Below are 25309 nucleotides of genomic sequence, written 5' to 3' on the forward strand. Positions count from 1 at the left end.
TGCACACAGGGGGATGTCCGATCACTAAGCATGGGGCTTATGAAGGTATGAAGGGAATTGCTTGCACCAGAAATTTTTAGAGGCTTCATAGCAAAAGGGGTTAATACATATGCACATGACAATTTTTACTTATTTTATCCCATAAATTCAGCTGCCCCCACCCCCCCGGCTCCAGGCTGGAAGGCTGCCCCCCCCCCCCCCCCCCGGCTCCAGGCTGGAAGGCTGCCCCCCCCCCCCCCCGGCTCCAGGCTGGAAGGCTGCCCCCCCCCCCCCCCCCGGCTCCAGGCTGGAAGGCTGCCCCCCCGGCTCCAGGCTGGAAGGCTGCCCCCCCCCCCCCCCCCCCGGCTCCAGGCTGGAAGGCTGCCCCCCCCCCCCGGCTCCAGGCTGGAAGGCTGCCCCCCCCCCCCGGCTCCAGGCTGGAAGGCTGCTCCCCCCCGGCTCCAGGCTGGAAGGCTGCCCCCCCCCCGGCTCCAGGCTGGAAGGCTGCCCCCCCCGGCTCCAGGCTGGAAGGCTGCCCCCCCCGGCTCCAGGCTGGAAGGCTGCCCCCCGGCTCCAGGCTGGAAGGCTGCCCCCCGGCTCCAGGCTGGAGCATTGACTATATTTTTGTGTTTTGGCTAGCACTCGTCCTTATTTTTCCTTGACCACCCTTCCTGTTGTGTGATATGTCTCATTTCTCCCTTTCTTTAGGGCAGTTCAGGTCGGTGATGTCCTTTGTGTCTCATGTTTCTCACATTCTGACTTTGAGCTCAACAAGTCACAGATGCCAGTAAGGTTTGTAGGTGCACGAAGATGTGTGTGTGATCCACAAGTATGTAAGCTGAGTATCTTTAGTGCTCGTCTGTCGGGTGTATGGAAGCCTGTACGTGAAGACCCGGGGTCTTCCGTGGGCGTAACGCTACTCAGACAATGCAGGGTGCGGGTAAAACAGTGTGGCAATACTTTACTGAACCACAAAGCGAACAAAAAACACACAGAACAGTCCCAGCAAATACCCAAGATGGTGAAACATTACACAGTCCTTACCCTTCCTTCTCCGCCCGCCTGGGATAGAACAGCTGCGACTTTGGGACTTCCAGGGCCAACTACCTCAACCAGGGGCCCCTGCTTCTGGCAGGCCCCCACAGAGAGGAGGTAGCGGCAAGCTTAGGAAGCTAGCAGTCCATCGAGGTACAAGGCCAGGAGACCTGAGTCCCATCCTGGCCTCTCCGAGAGTTTCCATGGGACCAGATGACCGGCTGGTCCCTCCTGGCAACCCCAAACAACATATCCATGGGGCCAGGTGACTTTTTCATTCCAGCCTTGCCTCCCCAAAATGTATCCATGTCTCTCTGATGGTTAATGAAGCAGACCTGTATCTTTCCAGTCAGGGTTGGTACCCTTAGGCTAGAATCATGTAGAATCCAAATCTGTGTCTCTTTGGAGGGAAAGCCATGCCACCAAGCTGCTGATCTCAGAGTCTGATCCTTGACTCTCCCTGTAAAGTCTCTTTCCAATTTCTGTCCCAAGTCTCTTTTCAGCAGTATAGATAAACCCTTTTTTCTATTTGCATATAAAGGTCATCAGTCACAGGTCGGGGTTAGGGAAGGCATTACTCACAGGGCTTAGCTCTCATTGTTTGAGCTAATCTATTTACATAGTTGGTATCGCAGGGGCTATTGTAAATAAACTTTCAGCTGACTTAATAGAATATGTAATTAGCATAGTAACAAACAACATTGTTCACCGAAGGAAGAGGAAACAGCAATCAGGGTTATACAAATACTGGTCTGTCCTTTAGAAATACACAAACATATACTAGTCAATTTAAACGCAATAGTGTATCTCTCTTGGCTTAACTAATCTAATCGTCTGGCTTATTAAGATTCTAGGCTGTATCATCACACTAGGTCCAGGTACCCAAGTGCTCATCTGTCGGGTGTGTGGAAGCCTGGGGCCCGGTACCCGAGTGCTCGTCTGTCAGGTGTGTGGAAGCCTGGGGGCCTGGTACCCGAGTGCTCGTCTGTCAGGTGTGTGGAAGCCTGGGGCCCGGTACCCGAGTGCTCGTCTGTCAGGTGTGTGGAAGCCTGGGGCCCGGTACCCGAGTGCTCGTCTGTCAGGTGTGTGGAAGCCTGGGGCCCGGTACCCGAGTGCTCGTCTGTCAGGTGTGTGGAAGCCTGGGGCCCGGTACCCGAGTGCTCGTCTGTCGGGTGTGTGGAAGCCTGGGGCCGGGTATCCGAGTGCTCGTCTGTCGGGTGTGTGGAAGCCTGGGGCCGGGTACCCGAGTGCTCGTCTGTCGGGTGTGTGGAAGCCTGGGGCCGGGTACCCGAGTGCTCGTCTGTCGGGTGTGTGGAAGCCTGGGGCCGGGTACCCGAGTGCTCGTCTGTCGGGTGTGTAGAAGCCTGGGGCCGAGTACCCGAGTGATCGTCTGTCAGGTGTGTGGAAGCCTGGGGCCGGGTACCCGAGTGATCGTCTGTCAGGTGTGTGGAAGCCTGGGGCCGGGTACCCGAGTGCTCGTCTGTCGGGTGTGTGGAAGCCTGGGGCCAGGTACCCGAGTGCTCGTCTGTCAGGTGTGTGGAAGCCTGGGGCCGTGTATAGTAATCGCGCTATGGCAAGTTTCCCGTCTCAGCAGTGCTCTGCTCGTCTACATATCCCGGTATACAGGTCAGAGGGTTACTAGTCACCACACACTCATAGGCTGACTGTATAGCCCAAAACTGCTCCCCAATATGTGTGTAAATGCGGGCATGTCCATAACATGTGCAATATCCCTGCTTCCTGTTGGGCGCACCTCGGGCATCCAGAATCAGTACTTAGACCTATTTTAAACATGATTTTAGGTGATCTGTACACTCTGTGAATCACATAGAGCTGCGAGAGTCGTTTGGGGTCACTAAGCGAAAGATTGGGTTTGTATTCCAGCACCGAAGCCCCCTCATCATCTGTGATCACACCAATATCTGTCTCCCATTTCCATTTAACCAACAGAGGGAAGTTCTTAAGGAAGACAACGAGAAGGTCATCGTAGGCGCTGGATATGACCCCCTTCATGGCTCCATCTGAGCACATCGTGTCCCATACCACGTCTCTCTTCCCCTTTACATTGGGCTCTATAGACGTGTTTGAGTTGACCGTATTGGTAGAAGCAGCTATCAGGTCGACGGAGCGCTTTTTGCAGATAGTCAGAGGATTTAAGCCCCTCATTGCCGATCACCTGGTGAACGTACTGTATACCCATATTCTTCCAGTTCCCAAACTCGCTTAATTTGGCAAATTCTGAAAGTAAGCCATTATTCCAGTTAGGTGTGTGCATTGATAAGTGTTCGACCGCTCTTATTTGACTTTACACCAAACCTTGAAAATTAAGTCCAATGTAGGGTATACTGAGAGACCCCCAAACCTCCCCACCTCCAAGCTTTCCACAAGGGGTCCCTGTCCCACAGTGTTTGAATACTTTTGCAGACTGAACCGCCCGTGTCCTTTTCTTTCCATCCCTTCATATGTTGGCATTGGGCCGCCAGGGAATATAAGCGTGCATTGGGCAGTGCCAGCCACCGGCGTCTTTTGGTCTCTGCAATGTTTCTAGTCTTATCCTGGATTGCCCTTAGGGTTAGATCAGATCAAATCTCTGAGAAGCGTTTATCTCATGGACTCTACATAGCAGGAGCCAAATGGCAGCATTATGTAGAATCTATCACATCTGAGGCATTAGCACCATCTTCATAAGCTTCTGCCCACCACAGAGTTGGTGTTTACACCATGCCGTTATCTGTCTGGAAGAGGCCGCAGATTCTGGTTTTCATCATCTCTAAGAGGGTACGATGTTACCAGCCCCAAGTACTTGAACTGGGAGACCACCTCTATCTGGGTATGCTGAATGTCTGAACGGTCTACCGGGCAATCTAAGGGGAATAATACAGATTTATCCCAGCTAATAGACCTGACAACCGCCCAAACTGTTTAAGGCTGTGCGCCCACCATGCGTTTTTTAACCGTTTCTGCAGCTGTAATTCCGCTGCAGAAACGCTTAAACGCTTGGTAGAAGGTCTGCCACGTCCCCCACTGATAATCCGCATGCTGTGCACATGCTGCTGAAATTTCCGCTGCGGATTATCATTGCGGAAAAAAACGCAGCACTAACAATTATTTTGCGGAAGCTCGGCGCTTTCGCCGCCATTGACTTGCATTGGAACGCATGTAATCCGCATCACTGGATCTGTACATGCAGAATCCATGCGTTCAATGTGCGGATGGTACCCGGGTGTGGAGGACAGGAGACTCTCGTCCGGACTCGGGTACCATAGAACCTGTAAAAAAAAGAATAAAATAAAAAATAAATATTAGATTTACCTTCTGACGGCCCCCGCTGCACTCTTCTTCGCTTGCCGGCAGCACGCAATGGACTGAAGGACCTGCTCTGACGCCATTTAGTCATGTGACGGGTCACTGACGTTGGCATGTCCTTCGGTGTACCGTGAGCTGCCGGCAAGCCGATATGCATCGAATAAAGACACCGGGGGCCATCGGAAGGTAAGTATAGATTTATTTTTTATTTTTAACCATTCTTTTACAGTCACACTATATATGCCGGTTGCATGGATTTATATAGTGTGACCAAGTTGTCAAGCACTTTCCAAGTGATGCTAAAATCACAACCTGCATGCGGAAATGCATGTGAAGAACGCTTCACATCCGCATGTCCCTGGCAGGAAACCGCATGTACAATCTGCATGTACAACCCGCATGTACAACCCGCACGGGAGGGAGATGCAGAAATGCTCAGGAAAAATTTCTGCATCGTGGGATTGTGGGCACATAGCCTTAGTATATCCATTACACTATTCAGGGATCTACCATGGTCTCCCAGAAATAGCAGAAGGTCGTCCGCATGCTGTGCAATCTTCTCTTCTATGTTCCCATATTGAAATCCTCTAACTTCAGAAGAATTCCTCACTACTCGCTAAAAGTCCTATTGCAATGGCAAACAATAATGGGGACAGAGCGCACCCTGTCCTGTGCCTCTATATACTCTGAAGCTTTCAGACTGCTCACCGTTTGCTTTGATTTTAGCTGTAGTCGAGGAGTATAGCGACTGTACCCATGATATAAACGTGGGTCCGAACCCCATTTTCTCCACTACCTATTCCATTGAGTGCGGCATCCAATGACCGCACCGCTCTGTGCCCAATGTTATCTGCGGCATCCAACGACCGCACCGCTCTGTGCCCAATGTTATCTGCTGGCATCCAACGACCGCACCGCTCTGTGCCCAATGTTATCTGCTGGCATCCAACGACCGCACCGCTCTGTGCCCAATGTTATCTGCTTCATCCAATGACCGCACCGCTCTGTGCCCAATGTTATCTGCTTCATCCAATGACCGCACCGCTCTGTGCCCAATGTTATCTGCTGGCATCCAACGACCGCACCGCTCTGTGCCCAATGTTATCTGCTGGCATCCAATGACCGCACCGCTCTGTGCCCAATGTTATCTGCTTCATCCAACGACCGCACCGCTCTGTGCCCAATGTTATCTGCTTCATCCAATGACCGCACCGCTCTGTGCCCAATGTTATCTGCTTCATCCAACGACTGCACCGCTCTGTGCCCAATGTTATCTGCTGGCATTCCAACGACCGCACCGCTCTGTGCCCAATGTTATCTGCTGGCATCCAACGACCGCACCGCTCTGTGCCCAATGTTATCTGCTTCATCCAATGACCGCACCGCTCTGTGCCCAATGTTATCTGCTGGCATCCAACGACCGCACCGCTCTGTGCCCAATGTTATCTGCTGGCATCCAACGACCGCACCGCTCTGTGCCCAATGTTATCTGCTGGAGCTGCACATTCAACAAGAGGTGCCGCAGATCAATCGCTGTGGGGTTGTGGCCATGAAGCCCTTTTGCTCTGGATCTATCACACATAATTCCTGACAGCCTATTAGCTAATATTTTAGCCAATATTTTGATATCCACCATGAATAGAGAAATCGGTCTAGATGACCCAGGGAGCTGAGGATCTTTCCCTTTTTTACGGATAACAGTAATAATTGCCTCTCATGGAAGGTGGTAACGACCTCACTGTAGGGAGTGGTTGTATAGTTGTAGCAAATTTGGGAGTAATATCTTTTTAAACCGTTTATACACCTCCGCCGAGAGGCCACCTCCGCCTGGAGCTTTACCCCCCGGCATAGGAGTTACAGCCTTGTCTAGTTCCTCCAGTGACAGGGGACCATCCAGAGCCCTCCGCTCATCTTCAGACAACCTGGCCATTCCTAAGAAATGTGAAATTTCTCCTTCCGGGGGTCTAACCTTTGAAGAGTATAATGGCTCGTAAAATGAAAGCGGAACCTCCAGAATCTCCCCCGTAGATTCTGCCCAACCCCCATTTTGAGAGCGAAGCTTGTGAATATGGGACGGATCCCTTTGCGCTGCAGTAACGAGAGATAGTAAATGTCCTACTCTTTCACCTTCAAAAAAGGTGATTCCCTGAAAGGCTTTTTTCCTCTCAGCATTTTGCAGTACGGTCCGTGGAGCCGGGGACCGGGCTAGTGCCGTCCGTGGAGCCGGGGACCGGGCTAGTGCCGTCCGTGGAGCCGGGGACCGGGCTAGTGCCGTCCGTGGAGCCGGGGACCGGGCTACTATAACCCTTTTGAGCATTGGGTGTAGGATGATCTATCACGTTAATTTCAGCCTGCCTGAGTTCCTGAAATATTGCCTGATGACCCAGTTATTTCTCTAATAACTCTCCCTCTCGGGTGGGCCTTCATAGACTCCAGACCATGGGAGTAGATGCTGCTCCATTATTCATTTGGTCTACCGTCACTTTTTCTACACTTACGATCTGTAGCCAGAGCTGATTTATTTTCCAGAGCCTGGGGGGTTTAGGCCCAATTTGAGTGAAACCTGAAGAGGACTGTGATGCGCGATGACTGTAGGTAAGTACTGAGCATCTCCCGCCGGCGATCCATAGCCGGCGATCCATAGATCCATAGCCATATTCCCCAGCGCCACATCTATGCGTGATAAGGAATCGTGTTGTTGAATATCAGGAGTATTGATCGGTGTCAGGAAATCTATGTCTCCATAAATCTACTAGCGCAACCTCTTTAATGAAGGACCCAAAGGGTGTTCTATTCCCTTCTTGTCTAATGGGGTCATGTTTCCCTTTATCCCAATGGAAGTCCATAATGTTAACATCTCCAATAATCAAGAGGTTAGACGCAGATGAAGCTTATATTTTTTGCCTTACCATAATCCGGAGATGGGACGTAGACCGAAGCGATGGAGATCACTAGATCAGAGATCTTACCAGTTAAATGTGCAAATCCTCTTTGTATCGACTTTAATTAGATTAAACGGTAAAGAAGCGCGAATCCTAGAGACTCCCCTGGAGTATGAGCAGGAGATTGAGTGCTAGCTCGCCTGCGTCCATCTTGTCTTCATAGTATGAAGCGAGATGTTTCTTGTAAACCTACTATGGAGGGATTTTGTAACTGAATATATTAGAAGATCGCTGCTCGTTTTGTCCCATCTGAAAGGCCCCTGACGCTTCTAATCTCAATTGTTCCAGACATTATGGCTAGGATCATATATTGTACTCAGGATCTTGTTGTGAAAGCCATTACATTGTGCCTTTTTACCATGCCGGTACCTCAAGGGCTGATCCTGTGAATGCCCCCCATACATAGCAAATACCCTTCCCTGTCCCCTCCCCAAACAGTGCAGGATTGTTTTCCGCTCCTAAAGCCCCCGTCTCACTTAGCGACATCGCTGCTGTGTCACGGTTTTGGTGACGCAACAGCGACCTCACCAGCGACGTCGCTATGTGTGACACTTTGCAGCGATCAGGCCCCTGCTGTGAGGTCGCTGATCGCTGCAAAGTGTCCTGGACCATTTTTTGGTCGTTGCTCTCCCACTGGTCAGCACACATCGCTGTGTGTGACCAGCGGGAGCAGCGATCAGGCTGGTATCCATGGTAAACATCGGGTTACTAGGGGCACACGCACATCTAGTAACCCGTTGTTTATCAAGGTTACGAGCCTGCTAAAGTGAGCGATAACCTCCCGCTCACTGTAGAAGAGTGGTAACCATGATAAACAACGGGTTACTAGGTGCGCGTGTGCCCCTAGTAACCCGATGTTTACCATGGTTACCAGCCTGCTCCTGCTTCAGCAGGCTGGTAACCAGGAGCAGGACATCGTGGAAAGATTCTTTCCACGATGTCGCTGCTCCCCTGATCGTTGGTGATCCTGCCTGTTTGACAGCTCACCAGCGACCACATAGCGACGCAGCAACGATCCCTGACAGGTCGTATCGTTGTCGGGATCGTTGCAGCGTCGCTAAGTGTGATGGGGCCTTTACCCAGAGAGTATTAGAGAATACAATTAGCAGGACAGCAACCATTAACACCATAGAGCTCCGGTAAATGTCCTGCCATTACATCTATCTCTGCATATGCTTCATTGTATTATACCTATAACCTAAATCAAGTAGTAGGGAGGGAAAAGAAAAACCATTATAATAAGTTAAAGTCTGATAACCGCCCCCACCAGGAGTCTCTACTACACTGCTCAAAAACATAACGGGAACACCTACACAACAGAATATAGCTCCAAGGAAATGACACTAATGTGACATCAAACTGTCCACTTAGGAAGCAACGCTGATTGACAATCAATTTCACATGCTGCTGTGCAAATGGAATAGACAATAGATGGAAATTATTGGCAATTATCAAGACCCCCTCAATAAAGGAGTGGTTCTGCAGGTGGGGACCACAGACCACATCTCAGTACCAATGCTTTCTGGCTGATGTTTTGGTCACTTTTGAATGTTGGTTGTGCTATCACACTCGTGGTAGCATGAGACGGACTCTACAACCCACAGAAGTTGCTCAGGTAGTGCAGCTCATCCAGGAATGCACATCAATGCGAGCTGTGGCAAGAAGGTTTGCTGTGTCTGTCAGCGTAGTGTCCAGAGGCTGGAGGCGCTACCAGGAGACAGGCCAGAGCACCAGGAGACGTGGAGGGGGCCGTAGGAGGGCAGCAACCCAGCAGCAGGACCACAACCTCGGCCTTTGTGCAAGGAAGAACAGGAGGAGCCCTGCCTGAGCCCTGCAAAATGACCTCCAGCAGGCCACAAATGTGCATGTGTCTGCACAAACTGTTAGAAACCGACTCCATGAGGGTGGTATAAGGGCACGACGTCCACAGATGGGGGTTGTGCTCACAGCCCAACACCGTGCAGGACGCTTGACATTTGCCACAGAACACCAGCATTAGCAAAGTGGCCACTGGTGCCCTGTGCTCTTCACAGATGAAAGCAGGTTCACACTGAGCACATGTGACAGACGTGACAGAGTCTGGAGACGCCGTGGAGAGCGATTTGCTGCCTGCAACAGCCTTCAGCATGACCGGTTTGGCAGTGGGTCAGTAATGGTGTGGGGTGGCATTTCTTTGAAGGGCCGCACAGCCCTCCATGTGCTTGCCAGAGGTAGCCTGACTGCCATTAGGTACCGAGATGAGATCCTCAGACCCCTTGTGAGACCATATGCTGGTGCGGTTGGCCCTGGGTTCCTCCTAATGCAGGACAATGCCAGACCTCATGTGGCTGGAGTGTGTCAGCAGTTCCTGCATGATGAAGGCATTGAAGCTATGAACTGGCCCGCCCATTCTCCAGACCTGAATCCGATTGAGCACATCGTCACGTTGCACCACAGACTGTCCAGGAGTTGGCGGATGCTTTAGTCCAGGTCTGGGAGGATATCCCACAGGAGACCATTCGCAACCTCATCAGGAGCATGCCCAGGCGTTGTAGCGAGGTCATACAGGCACGTGGAGGCCACACACAATACTCAGCCTCATCAGGAGCATGCCCAGGCATTGTAGGGAGGTCATACAGGCACGTGGAGGCCACACATAATACTGAGCCTCATCAGGAGCATACCCCGGCGTTGTAGGGAGGTCATACAGGCACGTGGAGGCCACACACAATACTCAGCCTCATCAGGAGCATGCCCAGGCGTTGTAGGGAGGTCATACAGGCACGTGGAGGCCACACACAATACTCAGCCTCATCAGGAGCATGCCCAGGCGTTGTAGGGAGGTCATACAGGCACGTGGAGGCCACACACAATACTCAGCCTCATCAGGAGCATGCCCAGGCGTTGTAGGGAGGTCATACAGGTACGTGGAGGCCACACACAATACTCAGCCTCATCAGGAGCATGCCCAGGCATTGTAGGGAGGTCATACAGGCACGTGGAGGCCACACACAATACTCAGCCTCATCAGGAGCATGCCCAGGCTTTGTAGGGAGGTCATACAGGCACGTGGAGGCCACACAGAATACTGAGCCTCATCAGGAGCATGCCCAGGCGTTGTAGGGAGGTCATACAGGCACGTGGAGGCCACACACAATACTCAGCCTCATCAGGAGCATGCCCAGGCGTTGTAGGGAGGTCATACAGGCACGTGGAGGCCACACACAATACTGAGCCTCATCAGGAGCATGTCCAGGCGTTGTAGAGAGGTCATACAGGCACGTGGAGGCCACACACAATACTCAGCCTCATCAGGAGCATGCCCAGGCGTTGTAGGGAGGTCATACAGGCACGTGGAGGCCACACACAATACTCAGCCTCATCAGGAGCATGCCCAGGCGTTGTAGGGAGGTCATACAGGTACGTGGAGGCCACACACAATACTCAGCCTCATCAGGAGCATGCCCAGGCATTGTAGGGAGGTCATACAGGCACGTGGAGGCCACACACAATACTCAGCCTCATCAGGAGCATGCCCAGGCTTTGTAGGGAGGTCATACAGGCACGTGGAGGCCACACACAATACTGAGCCTCATCAGGAGCATGCCCAGGCGTTGTAGGGAGGTCATACAGGCACGTGGAGGCCGCACACAATACTCAGCCTCATCAGGAGCATGCCCAGGCGTTGTAGGGAGGTCATACAGGCACGTGGAGGCCACACACAATACTCAGCCTCATCAGGAGCATGCCCAGGCGTTGTAGGGAGGTCATACAGGCACGTGGAGGCCGCACACAATACTGAGCCTCATCAGGAGCATGCCCAGGCGTTGTAGGGAGGTCATACAGGCACGTGGAGGCCGCACACAATACTCAGCCTCATCAGGAGCATGCCCAGGCGTTGTAGGGAGGTCATACAGGCACGTGGAGGCCACACACAATACTCAGCCTCATCAGGAGCATGCCCAGGCGTTGTAGGGAGGTCATACAGGCACGTGGAGGCCACACACAATACTCAGCCTCATCAGGAGCATGCCCAGGCATTGTAGGGAGGTCATACAGGCACGTGGAGGCCACACACAATAATCAGCCTCGTCAGGAGCATGCCCAGGTGTTGTAGGGAGGTCATACAGGCACGTGGAGGCCACACACAATACTCAGCCTCATCAGGAGCATGCCCAGGCGTTGTACGGAGGTCATACAGGCACGTGGAGGCCACACACAATACTCAGCCTCATCAGGAGCATGCCCAGGCGTTGTAGGGAGGTCATACAGGTACGTGGAGGCCACACACAATACTCCGCCTCATCAGGAGCATGCCCAGGCGTTGTAGGGAAGTCATACAGGCACGTGGAGGCCACACACAATACTTAGCCTCATCAGGAGCATGCACAGGCGTTGTAGGGAGGTCATACAGGCACGTGGAGGCCACACACAATACTCAGCCTCATCAGGAGCATGCCCAGGCGTTGTAGGGAGGTCATACAGGCACGTGGAGGCCACACACAATACTCAGCCTCATCAGGAGCATGCCCAGGCGTTGTAGGGAGGTCATACAGGCACGTGGAGGCCACACACAATACTCGGCCTCATCAGGAGCATGCCCAGGCGTTGTAGGGAGGTCATACAGGCACGTGGAGGCCACACACAATACTCTGCCTCATCAGGAGCATGCCCAGGAGTTGTAGGGAGGTCATACAGGCACGTGGAGGCCACACACAATACTCAGCCTCATCAGGAGCATGCCCAGGCGTTGTAGGGAGGTCATACAGGCACGTGGAGGCCACACACAATACTCAGCCTCATCAGGAGCATGCCCAGGTGTTGTAGGGAGGTCATACAGGCACGTGGAGGCCACACACAATACTCAGCCTCATCAGGAGCATGCCCAGGCGTTGTAGGGAGGTCATACAGGCACGTGGAGGCCACACACAATACTCGGCCTCATCAGGAGCATGCCCAGGCGTTGTAGGGAGGTCATACAGGCACGTGGAGGCCACACACAATACTCTGCCTCATCAGGAGCATGCCCAGGAGTTGTAGGGAGGTCATACAGGCACGTGGAGGCCACACACAATACTCAGCCTCATCAGGAGCATGCCCAGGCGTTGTAGGGAGGTCATACAGGCACGTGGAGGCCACACACAATACTCAGCCTCATCAGGAGCATGCCCAGGCGTTGTAGGAAGGTCATACAGGCACGTGGAGGCCACACACAATACTCAGCCTCATCAGGAGCATGCCCAGGCGTTGTAGGGAGGTCATACAGGCACTTGGAGGCCACACACAGTACTCAGCCTCATCAGGAGCATGCCCAGACGTTGTAGGGAGGTCATACAGGCACGTGGAGGCCACACACAATACTCGGCCTCATCAGGAGCATGCCCAGGCGTTGTAGGGAGGTCATACAGGCACGTGGAGGCCACACACAATACTGAGCCTCATCAGGAGCATGTCCAGGCGTTGTAGGGAGGTCATACAGGCACGTGGAGGCCACACACAATACTCAGCCTCATCAGGAGCATGCCCAGGCGTTGTAGGGAGGTCATACAGGCACGTGGAGGCCACACACAATACTCAACCTCATCAGGAGCATGCCCAGGCGTTGTAGGGAGGTCATACAGGCACGTGGAGGCCACACACAATACTCAGCCTCATCAGGAGCATGCCCAGGCGTTGTAGGGAGGTCATACAGGCACGTGGAGGCCACACACAATACTCGGCCTCATCAGGAGCATGCCCAGGCGTTGTAGGGAGGTCATACAGGCACGTGGAGTCCACACACAATACTCGGTCTCATCAGGAGCATGCCCAGGCGTTGTAGGGAGGTCAAACAGGCACGTGGAGGCCACACACAATACTCAACCTCATCAAGAGCATGCCCAGGCGTTGTAGGGAGGTCATACAGGCACGTGGAGGCCACACACAATACTCAGCCTCATCAGGAGCATGCCCAGGCGTTGTAGGGAGGTCATACAGGCACGTGGAGGCCACACACAATACTTAGCCTCATCAGGAGCATGCCCAGGCGTTGTAGGGAGGTCATACAGGCACGTGGAGGCCACACACAATACTCAGCCTCATCAGGAGCATGCCCAGGTGTTGTAGGGAGGTCATAAAGGCACGTGGAGGCCACACACAATACTCAGCCTCATCAGGAGCATGCCCAGGTGTTGTAGGGAGGTCATACAGGCACGTGGAGGCCACACACAATACTTAGCCTCATCAGGAGCATGCCCAGGCGTTGTAGGGAGGTCATACAGGCACGTGGAGGCCACACACAATACTCAGCCTCATCAGGAGCATGCCCAGGCGTTGTAGGGAGGTCATACAGGCACGTGGAGGCCACACACAATACTCAGCCTCATCAGGAGCATGCCCAGGCATTGTAGGGAGGTCATACAGGCACGTGGAGGCCACACACAATACTCCGCCTCATCAGGAGCATGCCCAGGCGTTGTAGGGAAGTCATACAGGCACGTGGAGGCCACACACAATACTTAGCCTCATCAGGAGCATGCCCAGGCGTTGTAGGGAGGTCATACAGGCACGTGGAGGCCACACACAATACTCAGCCTCATCAGGAGCATGCCCAGGTGTTGTAGGGAGGTCATACAGGCACGTGGAGGCCACACACAATACTCAGCCTCATCAGGAGCATGCCCAGGCATTGTAGGGAGGTCATACAGGCACGTGGAGGCCACACACAATACTCGGCCTCATCAGGAGCATGCCCAGGCGTTGTAGGGAGGTCATACAGGCACGTGGAGGCCACACACAATACTCTGCCTCATCAGGAGCATGCCCAGGAGTTGTAGGGAGGTCATACAGGCACGTGGAGGCCACACACAATACTCAGCCTCATCAGGAGCATGCCCAGGCGTTGTAGGGAGGTCATACAGGCACGTGGAGGCCACACACAATACTCAGCCTCATCAGGAGCATGCCCAGGTGTTGTAGGGAGGTCATACAGGCACGTGGAGGCCACACACAATACTCAGCCTCATCAGGAGCATGCCCAGGTGTTGTAGGGAGGTCATACAGGCACGTGGAGGCCACACACAATACTCGGCCTCATCAGGAGCATGCCCAGGCGTTGTAGGGAGGTCATACAGGCACGTGGAGGCCACACACAATACTCTGCCTCATCAGGAGCATGCCCAGGAGTTGTAGGGAGGTCATACAGGCACGTGGAGGCCACACACAATACTCAGCCTCATCAGGAGCATGCCCAGGCGTTGTAGGGAGGTCATACAGGCACGTGGAGGCCACACACAATACTCAGCCTCATCAGGAGCATGCCCAGGCGTTGTAGGAAGGTCATACAGGCACGTGGAGGCCACACACAATACTCAGCCTCATCAGGAGCATGCCCAGGCGTTGTAGGGAGGTCATACAGGCACTTGGAGGCCACACACAGTACTCAGCCTCATCAGGAGCATGCCCAGACGTTGTAGGGAGGTCATACAGGCACGTGGAGGCCACACACAATACTCGGCCTCATCAGGAGCATGCCCAGGCGTTGTAGGGAGGTCATACAGGCACGTGGAGGCCACACACAATACTGAGCCTCATCAGGAGCATGTCCAGGCGTTGTAGGGAGGTCATACAGGCACGTGGAGGCCACACACAATACTTAGCCTCATCAGGAGCATGCCCAGGCGTTGTAGGGAGGTCATACAGGCACGTGGAGGCCACACACAATACTCAACCTCATCAGGAGCATGCCCAGGCGTTGTAGGGAGGTCATACAGGCACGTGGAGGCCACACACAATACTCAGCCTCATCAGGAGCATGCCCAGGCGTTGTAGGGAGGTCATACAGGCACGTGGAGGCCACACACAATACTCGGCCTCATCAGGAGCATGCCCAGGCGTTGTAGGGAGGTCATACAGGCACGTGGAGTCCACACACAATACTCGGTCTCATCAGGAGCATGCCCAGGCGTTGTAGGGAGGTCATACCGGCACGTGGAGGCCACACACAATACTCAGCCTCATCAGGAGCATGCCCAGGCGTTGTAGGGAGGTCATACAGGCACGTGGAGGCCACACACAATACTCAGTCTCATCAGGAGCATGCCCAGGCGTTGTAGGGAGGTCATACAGGCACGTGGAGGCCACACACAATACTCAGCCTCATCAGGAGCATGCCCAGGCGTTGTAGGGAGATCATACAGGCACGTGGAGGCCACACACAATACTCAGCCTCATCAGGAGCATGCCCAGGCGTTGTAGGGAGGTCATACAGGCACGTGGAGGCCACACACAATACTCAGCCTCATCAGGAGCATGCCCAGGCGTTGTAGGGAGATCATACAGGCACGTGGAGGCCACACACAATACTCAGCCTCATCAGGAGCATGCCCAGGCGTTGTAGGGAGGTCATACAGGCACGTGGAGGCCACACACAATACTGAGGCTCATCAGGAGCATGCCCAGGCGTTGTAGGGAGGTCATACAGGCACGTGGAGGCCACACACAATACTCAGCCTCATCAGGAGCATGCCCAGGCGTTGTAGGGAGGTCATACAGGCACGTGGAGGCCACACACAATACTCAGCCTCATCAGGAGCATGCCCAGGCGTTGTAGGGAGGTCATACAGGCACGTGGAGGCCACACACAATACTCAGCCTCCTCAGGAGCATGCCCAGGCGTTGTAGGGAGGTCATACAGGCACGTGGAGGCCACACACAATACTCGGCCTCATCAGGAGCATGCCCAGGCGTTGTAGGAAGGTCATACAGGCACGTGGAGGCCACACACAATACTCGGCCTCATCAGGAGCATGCCCAGGCGTTGTAGGGAGGTCATACAGGCACGTGGAGGCCACACACAATACTCAGCCTCATCAGGAGCATGCCCAGGCGTTGTAGGGAGGTCATACAGGCACGTGGAGGCCACACACAATACTCAGCCTCATCAGGAGCATGCCCAGGCGTTGTAGGGAGGCCATACAGGCACGTGGAGGCCACACACAATACTCAGCCTCATCAGGAGCATGCCCAGGCGTTGTAGGTAGGTCATACAGGCACGTGGAGGCCACACACAATACTCAGCCTCATCAGGAGCATGCCCAGGCGTTGTAGGGAGGTCATACAGGCACGTGGAGGCCACACACAATACTCAGCCTCATCAGGAGCATGCCCAGGCGTTGTAGGGAGGTCATACAGGAACGTGGAGGCCACACACAATACTCAGCCTCATCAGGAGCATGCCCAGGCGTTGTAGGGAGGTCATACAGGCACGTGGAGGCCACACACAATACTCAGCCTCATCAGGAGCATGCCCAGGCGTTGTAGGGAGGTCATACAGGCACGTGGAGGCCACACACAATACTCGGCCTCATCAGGAGCATGCCCAGGCGTTGTAGGGAGGTCATACAGGCACGTGGAGGCCACACACAATACTCGGCCTCATCAGGAGCATGCCCAGGCGTTGTAGGGAGGTCATACAGGCACGTGGAGTCCACACACAATACTCGGTCTCATCAGGAGCATGCCCAGGCGTTGTAGGGAGGTCATACCGGCACGTGGAGGCCACACACAATACTCGGTCTCATCAGGAGCATGCCCAGGCGTTGTAGGGAGGTCATACCGGCACGTGGAGGCCACACACAATACTCAGCCTCATCAGGAGCATGCCCAGGCGTTGTAGGGAGGTCATACAGGCACGTGGAGGCCACACACAATACTCAGTCTCATCAGGAGCATGCCCAGGCGTTGTAGGGAGGTCATACAGGCACGTGGAGGCCACACACAATACTCAGCCTCATCAGGAGCATGCCCAGGCTTTGTAGGGAGGTCATACAGGCACGTGGAGGCCACACACAATACTCAGTCTCATCAGGAGCATGCCCAGGCGTTGTAGGGAGGTCATACAGTCACGTGGAGGCCACACACAATACTCAGCCTCATCAGGAGCATGCCCAGGCATTGTAGGGAGGTCATACAGGCACGTGGAGGCCACACACAATACTCAGCCTCATCAGGAGCATGCCCAGGCGTTGTAGGGAGGTCATACAGGCTTGTGGAGGCCACACACAATACTCAGCCTCATCAGGAGCATGCCCAGGCATTGTAGGGAGGTCATACAGGCACGTGGAGGCCACACACAATACTCAGCCTCATCAGGAGCATGCCCAGGCGTTGTAGGGAGGTCATACAGGCTCGTGGAGGCCACACACAATACTCAGCCTCATCAGGAGCATGCCCAGGCGTTGTAGGGAGGTCATACAGGCACGTGGAGGCCACACACAATACTCAGCCTCATCAGGAGCAGGCCCATGCGTTGTAGGGAGGTCATACAGGCACGTGGAGGCCACACACAATACTCAGCCTCATCAGTAGCATGCCCAGGCGTTGTAGGGAGGTCATACAGGCACATGGAGACCACACACAATACTCAGCCTCATCAGGAGCATGCCCAGGCGTTGTAGGGAGGTCATACAGGCACGTGGAGGCCACACACAATACTCAGCCTCATCAGGAGCATGCCCAGGCGTTGTAGGGAGGTCATACAGGCACGTGGAGGCCACACACAATACTCAGCCTCATCAGGAGCATGCCCAGGCGTTGTAGGGAGGTCATACAGGCACGTGGAGGCCACACACAATACTCAGTCTCATCAGGAGCATGCCCAGGCGTTGTAGGGAGGTCATACAGGCACGTGGAGGCCACACACAATACTCAGCCTCATCAGGAGCATGCCCAGGCTTTGTAGGGAGGTCATACAGGCACGTGGAGGCCACACACAATACTCAGTCTCATCAGGAGCATGCCCAGGCGTTGTAGGGAGGTCATACAGTCACGTGGAGGCCACACACAATACTCAGCCTCATCAGGAGCATGCCCAGGCATTGTAGGGAGGTCATACAGGCACGTGGAGGCCACACACAATACTCAGCCTCATCAGGAGCATGCCCAGGCATTGTAGGGAGGTCATACAGGCACGTGGAGGCCACACACAATACTCAGCCTCATCAGGAGCATGCCCAGGCGTTGTAGGGAGGTCATACAGGCTCGTGGAGGCCACACACAATACTCAGCCTCATCAGGAGCATGCCCAGGCATTGTAGGGAGGTCATACAGGCACGTGTAGGCCACACACAATACTCAGCCTCATCAGGAGCATGCCCAGGCGTTGTAGGGAGGTCATACAGGCTCGTGGAGGCCACACACAATACTCAGCCTCATCAGGAGCATGCCCAGGCGTTGTAGGGAGGTCATACAGGCACGTGGAGGCCACACACAATACTCAGCCTCATCAGGAGCAGGCCCATGCATTGTAGGGAGGTCATACAGGCACGTGGAGGCCACACACAATACTCAGCCTCATCAGTAGCATGCCCAGGCGTTGTAGGGAGGTCATACAGGCACATGGAGACCACACACAATACTCAGCCTCATCAGGAGCATGCCCAGGCGTTGTAGGGAGGTCATACAGGCACGTGGAGGCCACACACAATACTCAGACTCATCAGGAGCATGCCCAGGCGTTGTAGGAAGGTCATACAGGCACGTGGAGGCCACACACAATACTCAGCCTCATCAGGAGCATGCCCAGGCGTTGTAGGGAGGTCATACAGGCACGTGGAGGCCACACACAATACTCAGCCTCATCAGGAGCATGCCCAGGCGTTGTAGGGAGGTCATACAGGCACGTGGAGGCCACACACAATACTCAGCCTCATCAGGAGCATGCCCAGGCGTTGTAGGGAGGTCATACAGGCACGTGGAGGCCACACACAATACTCAGACTCATCAGGAGCATGCCCAGGCGTTGTAGGGAGGTCATACAGGCACGTGGAGGCCACACACAATACTTAGCCTCATCAGGAGCATGCCCAGGCGTTGTAGGGAGGTCATACAGGCACGTGGAGGCCACACACAGTACTCAGCCTCATCAGGAGCATGCCCAGGCGTTGTAGGGAGGTCATACAGGCACGTGGAGGCCACACACAATACTCAGCCTCATTGTGACTTGTTTTATGGACATTACATCACAGTGGGATCAGCCTGTAGTGGGTTTTTCCACTTTAGTTTTGGGGGTGACTCCACATCCAGGCCTCCGTTGGTTAATAAATGTGATTTCCATTGATGATTTTTGTGTGATTTTGTTCTCAGCACATTCAGCTTTCTACAGAATAAAGTCTTCAATGAGAAGATTTCATCCATTCAGATCTAGGAGGAGGGATTTCAGGGGTCCCTGTATTTTTTTGAGCAGTGTATATAAACTGATAAGCCTGGACCCGCAGCTCTGCTCCATCTTCTTCCACCTCTCTCTTCAGCACTCAGCGGCTTCAGGTGGCGTTATGACGTATTTCTTTCATGCTGATCTAGCCACTTCATGATCTCTTCTGGACCTGGAAAAACTGGGTTTCTTTGAGAGCAACCATTCGCAGAGGAGCCGGAGCCATCATGGAGTATGACAGTCCCAGGTTTGCACCTTGGTGAAATAATCTGGAAAGATGGAGATCTTATGTCCATTAATTGACAGATCAGTCATATCCCCTGTCCTTCCTCAGGATAGTGTCTCGATCCCTATAGTGGAGAATTTTTGCCAGCATTGGTCTAGGAGGATGACCCGGTGGCAGGGGTCTGGAAGGGATCCGGTGGGCTCTCTCCACAGCAAACCGTGCAGACAGGACTTCTGCCCCTTGTTTTTAAGCCAGTTTTCTGTGAATTCAGTGGAGGCGTTCCCTTCTGTTTTTTCAGGAATCTCTTTTATTCTCAAATTATTCCTTCTCAGGCGATTTTCAAGGTCGTCTGTTTTAACAATCAGTTGAGAAATACGCTGGCCTGACCTCTCCTGGACCCTCTTAACGTTGGTAATGTCATCCTCATTTGTGCCCACTCTCTCTTCCACTGCACTTGTCTTTCCTGTTACTGTTTTAAGATCTGCTTTGATATTAGAATTGTCCTCTTTAATGCCGCCCATTTGCTGAGTCAGGGTACTTAATACGGCTTTGCAAAAGGATACCACCGCAAATACATCTTTAATAGTGGGTTCTGGTGATTCTCCATTCCCCTCAGCTTGCTGCAGGCTCTGCTGGGGGTAGTTGTTCCTCCCCCTCCTTGTCTGAAAGTTGCAGCATATTAGCGGCCTCACTTTCCAAGCGAGCAAACCGCTCCAATTTAGCAGCTACTTCAAGCCTTTTTGCGAGGGCTGCATTAGCTTGTGCAGGCAGCACTGATTCTGAGTGCTTACCGTGGCCCCAGGATCTTTCTGCCTTTTTCGGGTCATTCTGCATGCCAGCTGTTAAAAAAAATACTTATTTGCGTATATTTTTATAGAGGACTTCTTATCAGATGTGATTGATTAAAGAATATATATCACAATATTCTTATAAAAAAATGTAGCAGTTTATTCTTGGATTGTCCGTTAAAAAGAACAAATGCAGTAGTTACATAAAATAGGTGAAATAGTTACAAAGTGATTGATTCATGAGTGTCCATCTTTCCTTGGATCCTGAAGGATATCTCCCGTCCATCTGTGTCAAGCACACGTCCGGGTAAAGCGCGTGTCTCTTTGGGCCTACATCAGCAGCTGTTTCCTCAGCCAGTGTAGATCCTCGTCCAGTGTCCTGTGAAATCGCCAGCAAACCCCTCCTTCTTACAGGGATTATATAGCCCTCTCATAGCATCTGTTCATCATATATGGCACTCACACTGAGCTAAGAATAGCCTGAATGTCTAGCACGAGGCTGATACAATCTTATGCAATGTACAGAATTCAAAATTAAGAATAAAAATTAATATCCATAATTAATATTTAACACCAGGTACACTCAGATGGTTGATCCTTAGCCTCCAGGAACTCTCCCCCTTCGTCTGGGTGTGTTAGATAAGTGTTTCAGAGCAAAGGTCAGGATAAAAGCAATAAATCTCAGCAGGAGTTCTCTGCTGCTTCCTACTTCATGCCGTGCTAGGCCACACCCCACAGCTTAAAATCTTAATTATGCCAGACGTTCTTTCTGATGACAAGAGCAGCATACCTTTATTTTGATGTTGACTCTTTAATCTGTGTTCTTCTTTAGTTGATTAACACGGACTATTATTTGTATAACCCTGAATGTTATCTCCTCTCTGATTCTGAAATGATGTGTATTTACAAGAGGCTCTGTGATACCAACTATGTAAATAGATTAGCTAGAACAGTAAATGTTTGCTAGATATGTTAAATACCATTGTAGGGTGTTTGCCAGTCAATCTTAGGGAATGAGCTGTGGATACTCAAGCCCTGTGGAATAATATCATCCCTACTTCTTACCTGTGGATGTGTATTTAAGAAGGTACATGTGTTTTTGTAAGAGTCAGACTTGAGCCCAGAGAAACAGAGAGAATCTTGGGACAGAGATTCAGAAGGACTTTGGAAGGAGAATGGGAGACATCCTTCAGGAAAGTAGATGGATTGCATGGCATCTAAAGAGACACAGATTTGTATTCTACATGATTCTAGTCTAAGGATATCGGCCCTGACTGGAAGGAAATATACTGGTCTGCTCCATTAACCATCAGAGAGACATGGATACATTTTGGGGAGTCCAGGAGAGGACTAAGTCACCTGGTCCCATGGATATGTTGTTTTGGGGTTGCTAGGAGGTACCCATCAGTCGCCTGGTCCCATGGAAACTCTCAGAGAGGCCAAGTTAGGACTCTCAGGTCTCCTGGCCTTGTACCTCACTGGACTGCTAGCTTCCTAAGCTTGCCGCTACCTTCTCTCTGTGGGGGCCTGCCAGAAGCGGGGGGGCCACTGGTTGAGGTAGTCGGCCCTGGAAGTCTCCAAAGTCACAGCTGTTCTATCCCAGGCGGGCCAGCGGAAGGGTGAGACACTGTAATGTTGTATCATCTTGGGTATTTGCTGGGACTGTTCTGTGTGTTTATTGTCCGCTATAAAGTATTGCCACGCTGTTTTACCCGCACCCTGTGTTGTCTGAGTAGCGTTACGCCCACAGAAGACCCGGGTCTTCACAGCTCGTCTGTCAGGTCTATGGAAGCTTCAGGTTTTTTTTATATTTTCTTGTCCTCCTCACATCACGGATTTTCGTTTTCATCCTCCAGGTTTCCTGATCTCTACTTTAAGGTACAGAAAACTGATGGAGAGCACGGAAGTGATGGTGGCTACGTAGCGGACAGCATTCACACCACACTCTATCAGGTACAAATAAACAGAGAATGTACATGTGGCATGTATCAGGCCTGTGGAGTCGGCAAGCCAAACCTACGACTCCTCAATTTCCATGACTCCAACTCTAACTCCCTCATACACGGCTCATGTTTAAGTGATAAATTTACTGTAGCACAGATTCATCTCAGCTAAAAGTCCAGACCCTGAGATCAGGACTAGGACAGACATTTATAGGACATTTCATAACTTTCCCAAATTCTTATGAAAAAAATATTCCCCACTGTGACGATACAGAGTAAAATCTTAATTATGCCAGACATACATTCTGATGGCAAGAGCAGCATTCCTTTATTTTTATGTTGACTTTTTAATCTGTTCTTCTTTAGTTGATTAACACAGAATATTATTTGTATAACCCTGAATGTTATCTGCTCTTTGATTCTGAAACGATGATGTGTATTTACAAGAGCCCCTGTGGTACCAACTATGTAAATAGATTGCCTCAAACAATGATAGGTGAGCCCTGCACCTTTACCTCTGACATGTGATATGCACACTTAGCTTTGGGGGAGGTGGGTGAGAGCAGTTCTGCCGTTCAGGGGGCTGAGCCCAGAGAAGCAGAAGGAACATGAGTTTTTTGTAAGAGTCAGGCTTGAGCCCAGAGAAGCAGAAAGGAGACGTGCTTCTGAGACAGAGGGAGTCTTGGGACAGAGTCAGACAGACTTTAGAAGGAGAATAAGAGACATCCTTCAGGACCACAGATGGATTGCATGGCATTAACCAAAGAGACACAGATGCTGAATTCTATAGTATTATAGCCTAAGGGTACTGGCCCTGACTGGAAAGATACAGATCTGCTCCATTAACCATCAGAGAGACATGGGTACATTTTGTCGAGTCCAGGAGAGGACCAAGAAGTCACCTGGTCCCATGGATATGTTTTGGGGTTGCTAGGAGGGACCCACCGGTCACCTAGAACCCATGGAGACATCCCAACGGTCGCTTGGCCCCATGGAAACTCTCGGAGAGGCCTGATTTGGACCCTTAGGTTTCCTGGTCTTGTACCTTGATGGACTGCTAGCTTCCTAAGTTTGCCGCTACCTCCTCTCTATGGGGGCCCGCCAGAAGCTGGGGGCCCCTGGTTGAAGTAGTTGGCCCTTGAAGTCTCCATAGTCACAGCTGTTCTATCCCAGGCGGGCCAGCGGAAGGGTGAGACTGTGTAATGGTGTACTATCTTGAGTATTAGCTAGGACTGTTCTGTGTGATTATTGTCCGCTTTGTGGTTCAATAAAGTATTGCCACAATGTTTTACCCGCACCCTGTGTTGTCTGAGTAGCGTTATGAGTAGCGTTACACCCACGGAAGACCCCGGGTCTTGACACCCACAAACTGCATTGAACTACTGTCCCCATTTTATTATATATTTTCGGAGTCGGTCCATTTTATACCGACTCCAACTCCACCAAATTGGTTTGGCGACGGAGGACGGTGGGTCGGTGGGTGGGCCGGGCTGGCGACGGACAGTGGGTGGGTCGGTCGGGCTGGCTTATATGTCCACTGTCCGATGATGGGGTGTCTCCTCACACTAACCTTTGTGTCATATGACAGGTGGGCAGTGTATGTAGCTTTGTCCCCTCCTTTCCATCCCGTGATGGTCATGTATTCTGGAGCAGTATGTTCCCGGCAGGCCTCTCGCATTCGGTGGATGACGTATGTCGGATTCTCCTGCCTCATCTGCAGAATACGTAAGTTCTCGGACCCTGTAACGCTGTACTCCGCCCTAGAACCTGTTAACCCTTTATCCTCCCCTCACAGAAGTGATGTTCTGGGAGAAGGAGGTCGTGTTCTACTCACTGGTCCTAAAGGCAGTGGTAAGACGACGGTGGTGCGAGCCACCTGTAGTCGCCTGAATTTACACCTGTACCAGGTTGGTGTCTGTGTCTGGGGTTCTCCAAAACCTCCTCAGATCCTTTCGGTGAGACTCAATGTGTTTTTTAGGTTGAGTGTGCAAGACTATGCCGGGACAGCAGCGCCAGCAGCATCGCACGCCTGCGCTCCGTCTTCTCTCACGCCCGAGATTGTGGAGCCTGTCTGCTCCTACTCTGTCACCTGGATCTGCTGGGGAAGGACAGAGATGGATCTGGAGAAGACGCAAGAGTCATCTCTGCTCTCTGCAGTCTTCTTCTTGGGACAAGTCACTCAAAGCTGTATGTCTAATGCCGGATTATGAGTTGGATATTTATAGTACCCCTCATATATCAAGTGCCCCCTCATGCCGGCTCTGTCTTTACAGGGAGCTGCCTTTCCTGGTGGTCGCCACTACCTCTCGGGCACAAGAGGTCCCTCTGGATCTTCAGTCTTGCTTTCTTCATGAGGTTTGCCTGAATGCCCCCACAGAAGAGCAGCGCCTGTCCCTCCTCACTGTTCTGACTGCTCCGCTCCCTCTTAGCAGAGAGGTGGACCTCGCTCACCTGGCGAGAAGCACTGCGGTGAGTTTTGTGGTGGTTGTGCAGATGAGAAGGTGGTGCCCCCCAACAGAAGCCTGGACTGGTGGAGACATGCACCGATAAGCTGATGCTGTAGTGTGACCACACGGGAATCCCAGCTGCCATCACATTCTGCTAGTTGTCAGCTCTGTTTCATCTGCTGTGACCTCGGGGACAGCGGTGACTGTGACCGTTCTTTTTGTCCTCCGCAGGGCTTTGTGGTTGGGGATCTCTGTGCTTTGCTGTCAAGAGCTGGACGCATCTCCTGCACCAGAATCCGCAGTTCCTGGTTAGTCCCCCTTCTATTCCTAGTTCTGGATTTCATCATCTCTTGTTTTTCCTGCTGTTCTTGTCCCATCAGGCACCTTCTCCTACACAACCTCTTCTGGTTCCTCCTTCCCATCCACACTACATAATGTTTTCTTTGGCTCCCCCCCCATGGCTCTGACCACTCC

The 25309-nt window shown here is 52.5% G+C and overlaps 1 protein-coding gene across 4 annotated transcripts in view; it reads left to right on the top strand.

Moving 5' to 3' along the window:
• The window catches only part of PEX6 (peroxisomal biogenesis factor 6), a 96792-nt gene that overhangs the window by 21594 nt on the left and 49889 nt on the right, over positions 1–25309 (top strand). For 2 of the 4 annotated variants that reach the window (XM_073671653.1, XM_073671656.1), the window contains exons 3-9: positions 688–771; positions 22302–22398; positions 23977–24113; positions 24184–24295; positions 24367–24575; positions 24662–24857; positions 25067–25143. In XM_073671653.1, coding sequence (XP_073527754.1) covers positions 688–771; positions 22302–22398; positions 23977–24113; positions 24184–24295; positions 24367–24575; positions 24662–24857; positions 25067–25143 — 912 coding nt within the window. The remainder of the gene's footprint in view (positions 1–687; positions 772–22301; positions 22399–23976; positions 24114–24183; positions 24296–24366; positions 24576–24661; positions 24858–25066; positions 25144–25309) is intronic. The other 2 variants (XM_073671655.1, XM_073671657.1) reach the window with 2 other exon arrangements.

Source organism: Phyllobates terribilis, unplaced genomic scaffold (assembly GCF_046119375.1).
Source record: "Phyllobates terribilis strain yellow unplaced genomic scaffold, ASM4611937v1 Scaffold_3__8_contigs__length_932513732, whole genome shotgun sequence".
Lineage (NCBI taxonomy): Eukaryota > Metazoa > Chordata > Amphibia > Anura > Dendrobatidae > Phyllobates > Phyllobates terribilis.